General features: G+C 41.6%; 1 protein-coding gene across 4 annotated transcripts in view; it reads right to left on the minus strand.

Moving 5' to 3' along the window:
* The window catches only part of LOC147015544 (uncharacterized), a 98,782-nt gene that overhangs the window by 39,570 nt on the left and 42,903 nt on the right, over positions 1-16,309 (minus strand). For all 4 annotated transcript variants that reach the window (XM_085850379.1, XM_085850382.1, XM_085850380.1 and 1 more), the window contains exons 5-6: positions 12,339-12,564; positions 5,796-5,905 (exon numbers count right to left, since the gene is read on the minus strand). In XM_085850379.1, coding sequence (XP_085706505.1) covers positions 5,796-5,905; positions 12,339-12,564 — 336 coding nt within the window. The remainder of the gene's footprint in view (positions 1-5,795; positions 5,906-12,338; positions 12,565-16,309) is intronic.

Consider the following 16,309-nt stretch of genomic DNA (forward strand, 5'->3'; position numbering starts at 1 on the left):
AAACGCTCTCTGCCCCTCCTCGGAGCGGAGCTTCGACCCGAATCGACGAAGGCTCCGCCCACGTCTTCAGCCAAAAACACGTGCATAATGGCAATCGGTCGAGTGCGGGAAGGTGGCATTGTTGTAGTGGATGTAGTAGTAGTAGTAGTAGCTGTAGTCGTTGGTGGTGAAGAAATCCTAACTATAAAATAATTCACAGCGCACATACAATTAATCACACATTAAACATAGGACGGGACCCTACCGAGAAACACATACTTACTGATATAACTGATCTATAGGACCTGTATGTTGAGTGCTCATGGCTTCCAGATTCGTAGCAATAATACCTGAAGTGGTGACATTAGAAATGCATTCTCCCCTTATTCCATTAGTTATTATGAGAAAAATCGCTTTCATTTTCGTCGTTTCAATATTCGTCACACTTTTCAGGAATGCATCCCTGATGTAAACCAGGGTCTGACAGTATCCAAAATTGGCCTCCAAAACCAACTGCCGACTGGGCATCCTCCATCGAGCAAAGTGTTTCCTTGGCACATCGGACCTTTTACCTCCTTACAAGACCATCATCCGCAGCTTTATGGAGTACTGCTCTCCACCCTTTAGGTTGGCATTCCTTTCTCACACTTTGCTCAGCTTGATGCCGTGGAAACCAAAGCCTTCAATCAGAATCATTGATATCTCCTGCGATGAAGCTGAGTCTCTGGATCTATCAATTTCACATCGCAGACAGGTTGGTGGTCACTGAATTCTACCACCTCAATTTTGTCTTTTACACTCTGCCATTGCCATGCTATGTCCTCCCGAGCTTTCTGAAGGGCATATGCAGTAAACTTTGCAAGTAAACCTCTTATAGTGAAACTCCCAAAATCCAGACTCGTTACTTACCTCCACTCATTCATTCCTCTTTTTTTCCCCACTGGTGGAACCAACTTCCTCAATCTGTTCAATCTCATCCTTCCCTCCATGAGCTCAAGACAGCTGTCCACCACCATCTTTGGTCATCTCCCATCCAGACCCATGATATTGTTGCGGGCCGGGGGTCGGGTGAGAAGACCACTAGGGGGGGGAGCTATCTCGGCTCCCACCAGACTCCCCGGAATTGTAGGCCGTCGCACACAGATAATTCCGTGACGCGGCGGGTCGCTTAACCAACCGTGGATGCCAATAACTGAGCCACGTAACTTAGGGTCCTCCGTCTAGTTAATCCGGTTACCTAAAAATAACCACGTGATTTAATTACCGGGGAACACGCCCTCAGTACGCCTTGTCCGAACCGGATCACTCGACTGGACCGGATCCCTTTACCGAATTGGATGCAGCCGAGTCACACTGCCAAGGATGTACCGACAAAGAGGAACGGGTTGTTGGGAGTAAAGTCGCAGCTAAGCTAGGATTCGGACGATGCTGGACGAATGAAGGAAAGCACAAAAACGAGCTGGGAACATTCCGAATAGTAATTTATTAACAATAGGCGAGGAAAGGTATGTGGTACGATCAAGAGATTTATTGGGGTGCGTTGTGCAGAGATAGGGGAGAGGTGTGGTGCAGCAATAAACAAGCAACTTATAAAAGCGAACGCAGAGCAGAAACAACCCGAAAATAATAACAATCTTCTGCAGGCTTACTTACATAGACAGGTGCCAGGACACACACACACACACACACACACACACACACACACACACACACACACACACACACACACACACACACACACACACACACACACACACACACACACACACACACACACCCCGATGAAGAGGGATTGAAGCAAGACAGGAGAGGAGTTGAGGCTACGGTCTCTCGGTACCTTTGTATAATTGATACGCAGTCCCCGAACGCGCCACCAATATGTTTGGGGGGAATGCTCCGTGGCACGGTACCCCCCCTGACAGCTGGCATATCGTCTCCTGCTTCGGGCAGCTTGCGTCGAGACCATGGGCGTGAAGGAGGGGCTTGAGTTGGGAGGGTGGAGTCAGCATCGTGTGGGCAGAGAAGAGGAGGAGGAGCCCAGTGATGACGACAGAAGGCGGAGTCGAGGTCCAGCTTGAGTGGAAGGTGAGAGCGCAGGAGAGAGAGGGAGAGAGAGAGGGAGAGAGCGGGAGAGAGAGAGCGGGAGAGAGAGAGAGGGAGAGAGAGAGAGGGAGAGAGAGAGGGAGAGAGAGAGAGGGAGAGAGAGAGGGAGAGAGAGAGAGAGGGAGAGAGAGAGGGAGAGAGAGAGGGAGAGAGAGAGGGAGAGAGAGAGGGAGAGAGAGAGGGAGAGAGAGAGGGAGGGAGAGAGAGGGAGGGAGAGAGAGGGAGGGAGAGAGAGGGAGGGAGAGAGAGAGAGAGAGAGAGAGAGAGAGGGAGAGAGGGAGGGAGGGAGAGAGGGAGAGAGGGAGAGAGGGAGAGAGGGAGAGAGGGAGAGAGGGAGAGAGGGAGAGAGGGAGAGAGGGAGAGAGGGAGAGAGGGAGAGAGGGAGAGAGAGAGAGAGAGAGAGAGAGAGAGAGAGAGAGAGAGAGAGAGAGAGAGAGAGAGAGAGAGAGAGAGAGAGAGAGAGAGATCCGCTTGGACCTTTATAGGCCCCGCCGTGCGGGGTGGGGGGGCCACCCCGAAACTCGGTGACGTCACCAAATCGGGCACTCTGATTGGCCCAGACTCCATGCGCGGCCCGGTCGCGATGGCCGAAAGCAGCAACATTCTACTTCCGGCGAGGTGACCCCACGTCGCAAAGATGTCCCGCTCCGACCCCACAACATGATATGAATCGCCCACACCGAACTCCGCGTCATGACTTGCCTTGCAAGAACCCGGGCCGTTCCCTGATGACCGGCCGAGGACAGCATCGGTCATGCACGCCCACTCGGGCGCCCCCGACCAGCGCTGGCCAACGTGCCTGGTCCGTGTGCGCCACGTGGCCCGAGCTGCACAACGTGCCTCTGCCTGATCACAGCTTCGCTGGCCGTAGAGGCGAGAAGGTAAGATGTTATGGCGAACTCACGCACACAGAGTAAGATGTATCCATTCGTGCCCTGCTCTGCACGATAACAAAGTGTCGCGGGCGGTACATTCGTTCCCTGCTCTGTACGATAACAAAGTCGCGAGCGGCGTATGGGTCTGCCTTCGAGCAAGTCCTGTTCAGAGCGCGTGGATCCGCCATTATCAATATCCGATCAATATAATTAGTCTAAAAATGGGTTGAAAGGAATGCGCCGCTTGCGCCTTGCACAATCGCATCCCACGCAACGTGCCGTGGGGTTGCCTTTCTATTATCGGCCTCGGTACGCGTTCCGTGCAACGTGGGCGTCGTGCTGGGTGTGTTTCCTGTCCATTGGGTGGAAATTACCGCCACATGTGCGTTTGGCGGGCTGTGTTTTCTACGGAGGGGTGTGGATGTAGTGACTGCTTGGCCTTTGCTGAGGACCCATCACACAGCGCAGGGCGCACGTGGCTCAGATTTACCTCAGGAATAGTCAGAAAAGAAGAGTAGAAATGACGTGAGAAATGAAATGAAGAAGAAATTCTGTAAGCAAACCAAGCAATGAGACCCTCGCAACGCACGCCCCTGTTGTCCCGCGAGACAAAAGGGAAGGGACTATCTTCACGTATATTAATTGAATAACTGTCTTGGGACCACTATCTATTGGATGCATGTGGTTCCGAGAACCACAAAAATGTTTTAAACCCTCATTAACCTTCACCAAGTCCACCTCCTTCCAGGTTTTCACTTCCTTCTTTCACTTCTGTGATTGAGAATATGTGGCTGGATTCATCTTGCTCATTTCCAGCATCCCCCCCCGCCCCCACCCCTTGCTGTGCTGGTGTGTCCCCCAACTCACCACCTCCGCCCCCCCTTCAATTGTTCTTTTATTTCTGTTACTTCTTGGTCCGTTGTGTGTTTTAGCTATCTCACGAGCCTCAGATCTGTATACAAGTGTGTGTGTATACATATGCAATATATATATATATATAGTGTAACCTCCCCCCCCAAAAAAAACTTTTAAAATGCTTCGTTTGATCCTAAAAAGCAGTAATTTTGTCACTAATGCTTCATTTCTTGTTGCAGAGACCCTGAAGTTTATTTTGATACCAAGCCAGCACCAGAAAAATGCCAAGACTGACCGTACAACAACGGACGAAAATTGTTGAACTTTGGCACCAGACGAAAAGTGTCATACAGGTGCAATGTCTTTACTCGAGACATTTCGGTATGCACTTGCGCCATGCACCAAACTTTCGGACAATAAAGTGCACCATCGCAAAGTTTACCAATGTGGGAACCATCTGTGACCTTCACAAGGGTCACAGTGGTCGGAAGAGGACAGGTCGTAGTGAAGAAAATGTGGAAATGGTGAGACAGGCGGTCGTTCAGAGTCCAAAAAAATCGATTTGACAACTTTCTGCCGAGACAAACATTCATAAGAGCACCGTTCAGAGGATCCTTCACCAAGACATTCATGCTTTTCCATACAAAATTCAAACGGAAACTGTGCTTACTGATCAACAGAAACGCAAACGACTCGGCTTTGCAAATTGGTTCTCAGGAAAGTTGGAGGAAGATGCAGACTTCCTCAAAAAACTTCACACGACGGACAAATGCCATGCTCACTTGTCCGGGGAGGGAAACAAGCAAAACTTTCGGTACTGGGGAAGTGAAAATCCTGGTAATGCATCAACTGAACTGGTGCCTCGATCTGTTCTCAAAGTCACCATGTGGGTGGCGGTTGGTTGGTATGGGATAATTGGTCCATACTTCTTTGAAGATGACCAGAGACGCACTTGCATGGTAAACCAGAGGAACTATCGCGAAATGATTCAGGAATTCTATCTGCCTGAGCTACGTACTCAGGCCCGTAGGAGAAACAACCTGATCCAGATGAGAACCCAGTGGTTCCAGCAGGATTGGGCACCACCCCATAAAGCCAGGGAAACAAGACATTTTCTCAACCAACATTTTGAGGGTCGCTTTATCTCCCTCTATGAAGACGTTGAGTGGCCACCGTATTCCCCTGACCTTACTCCTCCAAACTTCTTCTTGTGGGGGTATCTCAAGGACAGGATCTATGGAAACCCTAGGCCTCAGACTCTTGATCAGCTGAAGGAAAACATCCACCGAGAAATCCAGAACATTCCTCAGGAAACGTTTCCCAAAGTGATGGAGAACATGACAACGCGTTTGCAGGCAGTGATCGGACAACGTGGAGCCTACGTCGAACATGTGGTCAAAAAGAAAACGACGATTTTATATCAATATTTAAATTTTGGTGGCAATTTTGACATTGGTACAATAAACTTCAACCTTTCAGCTTTCTATCCAGCCATATATCTTTTTAAAAAAATATATGTTATGACCATCCTCTTTGCAGATGAAAAGTTGTATATTTTTTGGGACACACTGTACATATATCTATATATATATATATATATATATATATATATATATATATATATATATATATATATATATATATATATATATATATATATATATATATATATATATATATATATATCTATATATATGACCCATTTTTATAAAACCCCATTACATTGTTATCCAACATTATTATAATGTCATATTTCTCTTCAAACCTCAACAAAGCAACTGTTATGGCTGGATGTTCTAATTTAAGGGGCTTTGTAAATTTATTGTGCACATTTTCATCATCACTTAAAAAAATTCAACCTTCATTCATCGAGTCATGTGTTGCTGTACGATCTGTACTGATCTTGCTCCTTTTCTTTAAACAAGAACACACACATGCAAGACAGAAAAATAATTATATATATTATATATATTGTTCTCTTACCCACAATCTTCTGCTTTTGTACTTTGTTTGATGGTTTTTCCAAGTCAAAGTTTAGATTTTTAGAGAGGTTCACTGATTCATCTGATTCCCAATGAAATTTCACTGACCTGCTGCAGAAAAAAACATTTAGGTAAAAAGATGGGAACAAACATGCAAGTCTAAAAAGATAAAAAGTTATTTTGTCATTGTACAAACACCTTTCTAATACCAATAACACAAAGGGTGTGATCACCAGGGGATGAGTTATGCCACAGAGTGAGCAGGAACAAATATTTAACCAGGGTGTACTTGCTCTTAGCAAAATACATCAATAAATTTTTCACTCAAGAAAGGATACGAAAGAATATTCAGCATCCACAAACAAAGATGAGCAGATTTAACATGACCATGCCCCCTGTGAAGGATGCCATGATTTACAATGTAATGCTTTGCTTGCAGAGCATCAACATAATAGTTCATACCATTCAAAAGCTGAACAAAAGGACTTTTTTGTTTTGGGTCAGAGACAAAATTTTGTTGATGTTTATTTTTTCATGGAAAAAAAAAAGTTTTTGGGTTCGGCGGCATAAACTAACAAAGCGTTGAGTGCGAAATTCAGTTTAATTTACAACTTAAAGTTTACAGTGTTTTGTTTGCATTTTATGACATACCAATGTAAGCATATCCATCCATGCATCTGCTTCCAAATCCAGTTGTCCTTATCCTTGTGTGATGTGATGTAGCTTTGAATTCCAAATTAAACATTGCCAATGTAATGAAGGTAATGGTGAAAATTTTACAAATCTAGAAGTTAGGATGCAAAAATATATTAAACATCAAAGAGGAGGAAGGTGGCAGGCTGCTCTGAACACGAGCTTCAGTTCCACACTAGTAATGTGTATATGATTCACCATGGCAATGGGAGTTGAATGGCATATCAAGAAATACATAGTGTAAAACTGTATCCAGTGTGTGATGAGAAACAGCCAATCAAAGCAACATGCTACAGCAATAAATTCCAAATATTATTCAGATGCGCACTTCAGCTGTGGAACTCGGTGCATTTTAACAATTTTTTTTTCAATTTCAAAAAACATTTATTTCCATAGTTGTAAATATAAGTACAATAAAACAAAAATATATGAAAGTGATATTTCCGGAACTTCGTGAACTCAGAAGGATACATTCAAAGTAACACATACAGAGGCAAATATGGAGGCATATTCAGAAGCAAAGGCTTGTATTGATATGCCTATGGATGAACAATATAAATCCATCCATTCATTGGGACCATACTCTGTGCAGAGCATTGGTGCTGCCTAAACAGTCTCCTTGGCTATTGAGCACAATCCTGGACGGGTCACCACTCCGACACAGGATACCAGCATGCTGCCAGTCATTTTGCCGACCTTGGAAGAATGACAGGAAGAGTCAACCCCACCTGGTATTAATTCAACAGCTGAGTGGGATTTGAACTCAAGATCCTAGGATCCCAAGCCCACTACCCTAACCATTAAGCCAACACCAGGCATACAACAATATAAATGACAAATGATAAATTAGACCAAAACTAACGAATGGCAAAGAATGAAGGAAAAATGGTCAAGAATACTATGAATAACAAGAATAAACAGATAAAAAAGAGAATTAAATAACAATAAGGCGAAGAGTTGCAAGAGTGAATAACAAGTAAATGTGTAAGAAAGGAAACTTTTCATAATACGAGATCAAATTTCGTTTCTAAAAAGACTTAAACCGACTCACAGACAACTGTGCCTTTACTGCTCCTTCAATACTATTCCAAAGACATGGCCCGTAATTATGTAGCATCTCAATAGGGCATGATGTACGAGTAAAAGTTAGAAATAAGTTATCTTGTGATCTAGGGAAATAAGTGTGGATATCATGGACTGCTGTAAAGTAAGATGAAAAAAAACTTATGGAAGAAGATTGTTGATGTGCTTGTTCATAAATATCCCTATATGTAATTTATTAATGTTAAAAAGTGTCAATGTGTTGACTTTGGTGAAAAAAGGTGCAGTGTGGTCCCATGGATGAGAAAGGTTACAGATACTTAGAGTAAGCTTTTGAATAACTGAGAGTGAGTGGAGCTGATTGTTACTAGAGCATGCCCAGACAATGTTACAATAGTTCAGGTAAGGGAGAATTGAGGTGTTATCCAGGGAGGATAAAATATAAGGAGGAAGGAAGGTTCAAAGTTTGGACAGTACACCCGTGTTTCAAGAAACAATCTTAGCAGTCGATAAACTGTGATTAGTCCAGTTAAGTTTGTCATCGAAGGTATCACCTAAAAAATTGTCAAATTATCAAAAGTAATGGTTTATTGTGAACTAGTACGTGCCTGTACGTACGTGGCCATACGTGCGTGCCCGTACGTGCAAACCAAAAATAAAAAAATTAAAAAAAACTTTCAAACAACTGTTCAAACAACAACAACAACAACAACAAAAAAAACAATAAGGCCGTTCCTTCGCTCTCGTAAACGACGACTGCATTGAGGCATTGTGTTTATCTATAAATGCGGATAAGAAATCGAGAAATTATTACAGCGCGTGCGCTGTTACAGCACGTGCACTGTATACAATTGCACCGAGTTTGAAATGTCCCCCCCCCACGTGCCTCAAGACAGCCAATGACGGCCGTCCGGTAGATGGCAGTGCGTAACCTAGATGGAAATGGCGACAATTGACGGAAATACCCGAGTATTTCAATGGAAATTTGTGAAACGAATGTGTTATATATGTGAAAACCATTGAATTTATTGCTTGACGTAAAAAAACCAAGAAACGCTCCCCTCTCATGTACGAACAAACAAAAGATATCATTTCCGCCCACCATCGCATTTCGCGCCGAACGCTGAAAGCCAAGTTCTGCTTATGCCATCATTCTTTAGCGGCCCCCTGCCACGCTGTATCGAACGATTTCATTCCTTCTGTTATATATAAAGGTGCTTATCACAATAAGAACAAGATTTTTACATTTCAAATATTAAGTACGCTTTTAATTGTTTTTCAACTGAAAAGCATAAATTGCATATTTTAACATTCGTGTACTCATTTGCTTCACCACACGCGCTGTATTGAAGGATTTCACTTGTTAGAATACCAATAAGTCATCACTATCCGGAAGTGGTGCGTGCCCGTACGGAATGTTCACATGCATTCCACGAATAATTATCACTTGCATTGAAGTAACAACTGCTGTGATACACATACAGAGTTAATTAAAATCCAAATTAAAATCAAGTTTACCTCCCTGTCTTTGCTTGCCATGACATTCGCTGCCATTGACCATTGCCATTCCTACGCCACGGTAACTAAGGCGTCCTTTCAGCATCAGCCACGCCTACGCAGCAACGTGTCTTGTCATTGGTTTGGTAAATAAATGGCCGCAGCAACATGTCTTGCCATTGGTTTGGTAAATAAATGGCCATAACTTGGGAAGTACTTGTCCGATTAATATCAAACCTTGAAAAAGCACATACTCAGGTCCCCAGCAATATAGCTGGCAAGTTTCAATTAGATTGGACCAGTGGTTGTCGAAAAACAGCGGTCACACACACACACACACACACACACACACACACACACACACACACACACACACACACACACACACACACACACACATTGCTGGAATCATAGATAGATATTAGATATAGATAGAATAAATGGTGTCAACGGTTTGGTGGAATTTCTAAAGAACATACACTTGGGTTTATTGTTATTTATGGACAGTTTGCTTGATTTAAACCAGGATAAAATGTTAATGAGCTCACTATTAAGGGTACTGATCAGAGTCGTAACTAGGATTGGAATAGATGATTGTTATATCATCAGCAAAGAGAAAAAAATAATAATAAAGAAGAACAAGTATGTACATTGTTAACTTATAAAAGGAAAATAAGAGGCCCAAGTATAAATCCTTGAGGAACTCCATGGCTGAGAGCTCTCCATGAAGATTGAGTTTTTATGACTGTAAATTGTTGCCTATTAGTAAGATAGTTTTTAAACCATTGAAGAGCACAACGTCTAACACCATAAAAATCAAGTTTGGAGAGAAGAATGTTATGATCAATCATATCAAAGTCTTTTAACAAGTTAATGAAAACACCAGTGGTATACAATCTGTCAGAGAAAGAATTTGAAATTAAATCTATCATATGAATAAGTGCCATATTTCAAGAGTGCTTACTATGAAAGCCAAACTGCTGATCAAAAATAATGTTAAATTTAGAGAGAAATTTGGGGAGACACTTATAAACAAATCCTAGATAACACGGAAGAACAGATATGGGTCTGTAATTGTGAATGACCTGACGATCACTACTTTTGCAAAAAATAAACAATCACATATTAATTACTCCTTTTAAAATCTCTCCAAACATCTATTCTTTTTTTTTTAAGTTGGTTTGAGATTCCACTTCTACTTGAAAAACAATTGAAACATGCAACAGTTTGTTGAACATAGTTACAGGTCCCTCTTGTCAGTTATAGCTCAGCTGTCTCCCCTCCCCCCCCCCCCCCCGATGTTTCTGTTGCATTTAGTCTCAAATAATTTTCATCATGACGTTACATAAAAATACATATAGCTTAAATCAACTTTGTTGACATGCTGAATGTCAGTTGAAATTATGAGAAAAAATATTTGGCAACTCATGGTTTTGTTCCACTGGATAAATTTTGTGAATTCCATGTGACATACTGTATGAGTGAATATACCATCATGATGAACCATTTTTTCAACAGGTTTTCCTTCCTAAAACTGAAATGCTTAAATGGCAGTGCCAATTGACAGTCAACCAATTGTCAGAAAGAATGTCCTATATTTTTATGTGTAGATTAGAAGAGGAAAGTTGAACATTGTGGGGAAAGGTAAAACTGGGACTGTAACAGCCTGGCCAAGTTAATGTGCAGTCATCACTTTTGAAAGAGTGAGCAGTCAAAATTGCTCAAGATCTATCACACACCGATGCTTAATGATAGTTTGCCAATTGCAGATTTCCAGGCATTAAACTGCAGCTGGCCGTGTGCATTGCAGCGTCGTCTCCCTCCCAGTCTCCCTCCCCTTAAAAAGAATGTGTGACAGTAGATAGAAACGAGATAGAAAAACAATAACATATGTGCTAAGTGTCATTTCATGAACAGGGTGGATGGATGCATGACAATTTTTTTTACATGATTCCTCACCATTGAGAGCCGAGGCCAAAAACGACATGTAGCATGATATATTTCAAAAAGTTGTATACTTATTATGACAAAAATTGGTGAATGAGCTCTATCCTTACAAATCTCCCAGTCACTATCACTGAAAAGCATCCCCATAACATGCTGCTACCACCATGATTCACAGTCGGGATGGTGTTAGATGGGTGATGAGCTATGCTCCATTTCCACCAGACATAGCACTTTGCATTCAGACCAAAGAGTTCAATTTTAGTCTCACCAGACCACAGAATATGTTGCCTCATGCTAGCAGTCTTTCACATGCCTTTTTGCAAACTTCAGGAGTGCTGTCATGTGCCTTTTTTTCAATTTTTCATGCAATCTTTAAATGAGATCAAGCATAACAGTGGGTTGACATCTAATGCAGGCAGAGGCATATCCATTGACATAATAGCCATCTACACCATGCGCATTGCGCATGTTGTCAACATTATGCACTTCAGGACAACATCACTAGTGTGGAGTTACATGCATGATTTCCAGACTTGTATCTGATTGAACATACTTGGAACATCATAGGGAGGAGGTGTGTTTGTGATTACCAAGTAGGCTTACAGTTTTCTTCATCAACTGGAAGTGGCCCTGGTTTAAGAATGGCACAACATTTCATGGTGACATTGGAAGGTAATCGCTGAGTATACTTCGATCAACACTGTTAATGCAATCCAATGTTCTACTTATACACCAATGCATGACACTTGCCTTTATGATTAAAATTTGTTGTCCGCCTTAGTAATTTAATGGATCGGATAAAATACAATCCCATTTTTAGTTAATTTCAAAAACAAAAAAACATTTGATGAATTTAAAAAAATAAAAAGGATTTATACCAGGAACTGATTTGTGACAGGAATGATTTAGAAGTGAGCACAAATCCCCTGGTGCCTGTTGGTACAATTGCAGATAGGATAACTGACTATCAAGGAATCAGGAAAATGTGAACCAAAGGCACCAGTCACTTGCTGGAGCAATGTGCTGCTGTTTAAGCAAACTGTTTTTTTTTTTTTTCAAATTTTCATTCAATGTTCTACTTTATTAAAATTGCCTATAAAATTGTTGCTGTAACATTGTTGTGGAACAAATTGAATGAGCCATTGTAGGAGCATATTTTAACAAAAATAGTAGCAAATTTTACACAAAGTCAGTCGTGAAACTTTTATTTTTCCTTTTATTCGTTTCTACATTTCCCAATGCTATATTCATTGCATTTGAAAAGTTGAAGAGCTGAAAGTTATTGATTATTTATAACCCAAATTAATTAATACAAATAAAATAAGGAATAGGGAAGATGTAAAAGAAACATCAAGCGACATCTTACGGTTGCAAAGATGACTTTCCAAGTTGAGGAAGGAAGGACAATGAGCAGTCTGCTGGCTCTTCATCCAACTCATCATCACATTTCACCTCTTGAGCTCCATTTTCATCTCTTACTCTTTTGCTTTGTTTTTTCTCACATATTTCCTCCATTTCGCCTTCAGGAGATTGCTCAATAACTTCAATGTCATTCCCTTTCATTGCAGACTCTGATGGTGCATCATCCTCAGCTTAAAAAGACAGCAGATGGAACAGAATATCATCAAGTCGAATTTTAAAGCACATCAAATGTTTTTCACGATATTGAAATCTAAGTTAATATTAAATGTGTATTTTTTGCTAAGCAATGACACCCTTAAGCAAGCTGATTATCTTGGGCTCAATCAGTGCATGAAATGAAAAATGAAGGTCAATCAAAAACCTGATTAAATAAAGGAACACATTTGTATTTGTTGAGTAAATATGCTTCCCACCTTGCATATACTGTAGATGCTACTCAAGAAATAACCATAATTTTCATGTTTACAAAATAGCAGACACTGGAATCATTCTTTGGGGAAAAAATTAATTGCTCCAACCCCAACAAACTACGATTCTGCCAATGGAATAGTGCAGATTTATCATTTCGAATTTTATGACCAGATAGATAGTGAGCAATGGATTATGTATTATTTTTGATGCTGACAAGAAATTGGAAAGGTTGAGGGGAGGATTTAAGCAAACAAATGGATAAACAAATATGAGGTATAGACAGAAAATTTTTTGATCCTATGTCACGTGTGTTACAATGCAGATCATTTTCAGGAATTCACATTATCTAAAAGGGGAAGAGAAGCATACATACTTTTTGCTATAAATATTATCCAATAATAAGGCTCTTTTCACTGATGTGACATAAAAATGCTCCCCTTTTTGTTGAGTCCTCCACATTATGCTGTCACAGATGTTGCACTCAATGTTTCGAAAATGTTTTATTCCAAAAGATATAGTATTTGTACTCTTCTACTTTGTTGCCGTTAAATATGAAGGTTTCTTTTTAAAGCTTGTTGAAAAGGTGGCAGGACCATACAGGGTACAGTACTGTCATTTTAAAAGCTTGGTGTTGGATTAGTGGTTAGGGTGGCTGGCTGAGGATCTTAGGGTCCTGAGTTTGAGCCCCATTGGCTGCTGAATTAACACCAGGTGGAGTTGACTCAGCCCGTCATCCTTCCGAGGTCAGCAAAATGAGTACCAGTGGACTGGGAGAGGGGCACAGCATCAGTGGCACAGCCGCGCTTCCAATAAATAATAGCTACCCGGCAGCCAAGCTGCCATACACAAGAACAGATGTCTTTTTATATATTTTTTGCAATAATGGCTTCCTTTGCAACCATTTTTTACTTCCAAAGGTTCCAGTGCAAGGTGCAGTGGAAATACTTTGCTACCTGCCTTGGTAAAGGAGTAATAGATGGGATTAGTCATTGGGAGAACTACCAAGTTATTGGTGAGCAATGCAATGATTATTTTCTGCTGTACAGCAAGTTATTAATGAGGTGGGTTTATCACATGTAAGTAAAGATTCAAATATAATCTTCTTTATTGGTGAACATAACATTGTGACACAGGTGTGTAATGGGAGGTTTTATCAAAAAAGACAAACATTTAGAATGTCAAAGACTGCAGCCCCCAGAGTGGCTTTCATCAGGGAATAACGCAGAACATATGTACTCAAATATTAAATGCCCTCCTTGCTTGCAGGAATGAGTTCTGAAATTGTACGTGATATATATATATATATATATATATATATATATATATATATATATATATATATATATATATATATATATATATATATATATATATATATATATATATATATATATATATATATATATAGTGGATTTTCACCCGCCCGGCGTGCGGGCGACCGCCTTGAGCTAAATTGCGGCAGCGCACGCCCACCGAACGAGCAATCTAGTCGCAGCTTTTCGGATTAACGCCGAAACCCAGCTACGGGTGTTGTTAACCACACCATAAATCAGCCAACTCTTCTGTCCGTGCTACAGGGTCGATCGCCGAATTGTCGATGTACCTAATTATTCGCGCAGACAGAAATGTCGGGGATTTACACCTCAACGGAGCCTGCACGAAAACGAGCCACTTTAAGCAGCTCGTTCCGTTTGCTGAGTGGTTTTATATCGCCAAGCCCCGTCAGACCAGATGTACGTTTTATCGACTATTAATCAGCCAGCTAATTATTCCAAACGCAATTATGGCAGTCAATGGAGGAAGGGAGCAACGAGTAGGTAACATTTCAACAATGGGGACATTTATTTTCACAAGTATGCAATGAATGGGGGGATGGGACATGACACGAGCAAAAACCTACAGCTGTTATCTATTTATTACGTACATGCACTTACAACAATTCTACTTACGGACAAGGCGCCACAGACTTTCATGCAAAAACCCCAGAAAAGAAAGATAGAACTGGGCTCGTAAGCCTTTAATGTTCCTCGGAGCTGGGATGACCGAAGGAGCTCCGCGAGGTCGTGCAGGTTACCTTTGTCGCCCTTGAGGCGACTCGATTGTCTTTTTGTCAGCGACCCTCCGTATGTCTCTGTTGTCAAAGCGGCAGCTGTTGTAACGGCGGCTTGGTTGGTCCAGGGCCTAGCAGCGCGTCCGACTTTCCACGGCCATCTCCCGACTCTCCGATGCGTGTTTTTTTTTTTTTTTGTATACCTTGTCGAGGCTCGTATGAGAGCCAACACACAACTCACAGTCTTCCTCTCTCTCTCGTCTCCCGACTCTGGACTCCAGACCCGAACTCCACTCGACTGGACTCACCAACTCGACTCTCTGGCCAGCAAACGTGGCTTTTTATCGCCCCGGGGTGTTCGCCCCTCCCCCTTTTCTCGGCACGCGGGGGGAAAAATCCTAGGAGTGATCGGGTTATTTTTCTTTGGAGCATACTTTTTGTAACCATCACTTTTGATTACCCGTTCTGAGGGACCCGCCCCAACCGTCACTTCTGTTTACCCGTTCCAGAATATCGGAGCGGGAGTTGTCGAGTTGTTCTTTTTGTTTGTAGAGATGCCATGGTTGTAAACTTTGTGGCGTTGTGGTGGAGGTGGCATGGTTGTGGAGATGTTGTTGAGGAGTGGTGAAGGTGGCATGGTTGTGGAGTTTGTTGACGTTTTGGTGGAGGTGGCATGGTTGGAGAGATGTTGTTGAGGAGATGGTGGTGAGGAGATGATTGTTTAAAATAAAGAGAGAAAAGAATAACACTACCTCAAAGGTTCACATCCGGCACACGAATAATTCCAGTTATACATCAGTGGGGAAATCTAAGCGGGACACACACTTATCGACATAACTGATCTTCGGGGAACCTGAAAGGTGATCTGTGAATTTCCACAACCGTAACAATATATATATATATATATATATAAATATATATATATATATATATATATATATATATATATATATATATATATATATATTATCCCTGTGTCGTAAGAGGCGACCAGGGTTGCGTCAGGAAGGGCATCCGGCGTAAAAACTATGCCAAATCAGTATGCGGATCATAACGGATGATCCGCTGTGGCGACCCCAAACGGGAGCAGCCGAAAGACGAACAACAACATATATATATATATATATATATATATATATATATATATATATATATATATATATATATATATATATATATATATATATATATATATGACAAAATCAAAGTTTTTCAACTTGCACTACTCAGGATAAAACCGCAAGCAGATGAAGATGAAGCACCAACTTCTCGTTCATAAAGTTACAATACATTGTCCTCAATGTTGATTGGTTGAGAGAAAGAAAGGACGGTATTACCTGATTGATGGAACCATGGGGCATCATGATTAATGAGTCAGCGGAAGTGAACCGTCATGAATAATAATTAGGCGGAGAGGAATCACAAAAGTACCAGCAGAAACATAATGCTAATTA

This window comes from Eptatretus burgeri, chromosome 12 (genome assembly GCF_056783735.1).
Source record: "Eptatretus burgeri isolate ZD-2024b chromosome 12, Ebu_testis_v1, whole genome shotgun sequence".
Classification (NCBI taxonomy): Eukaryota; Metazoa; Chordata; class Myxini; order Myxiniformes; family Myxinidae; genus Eptatretus; species Eptatretus burgeri.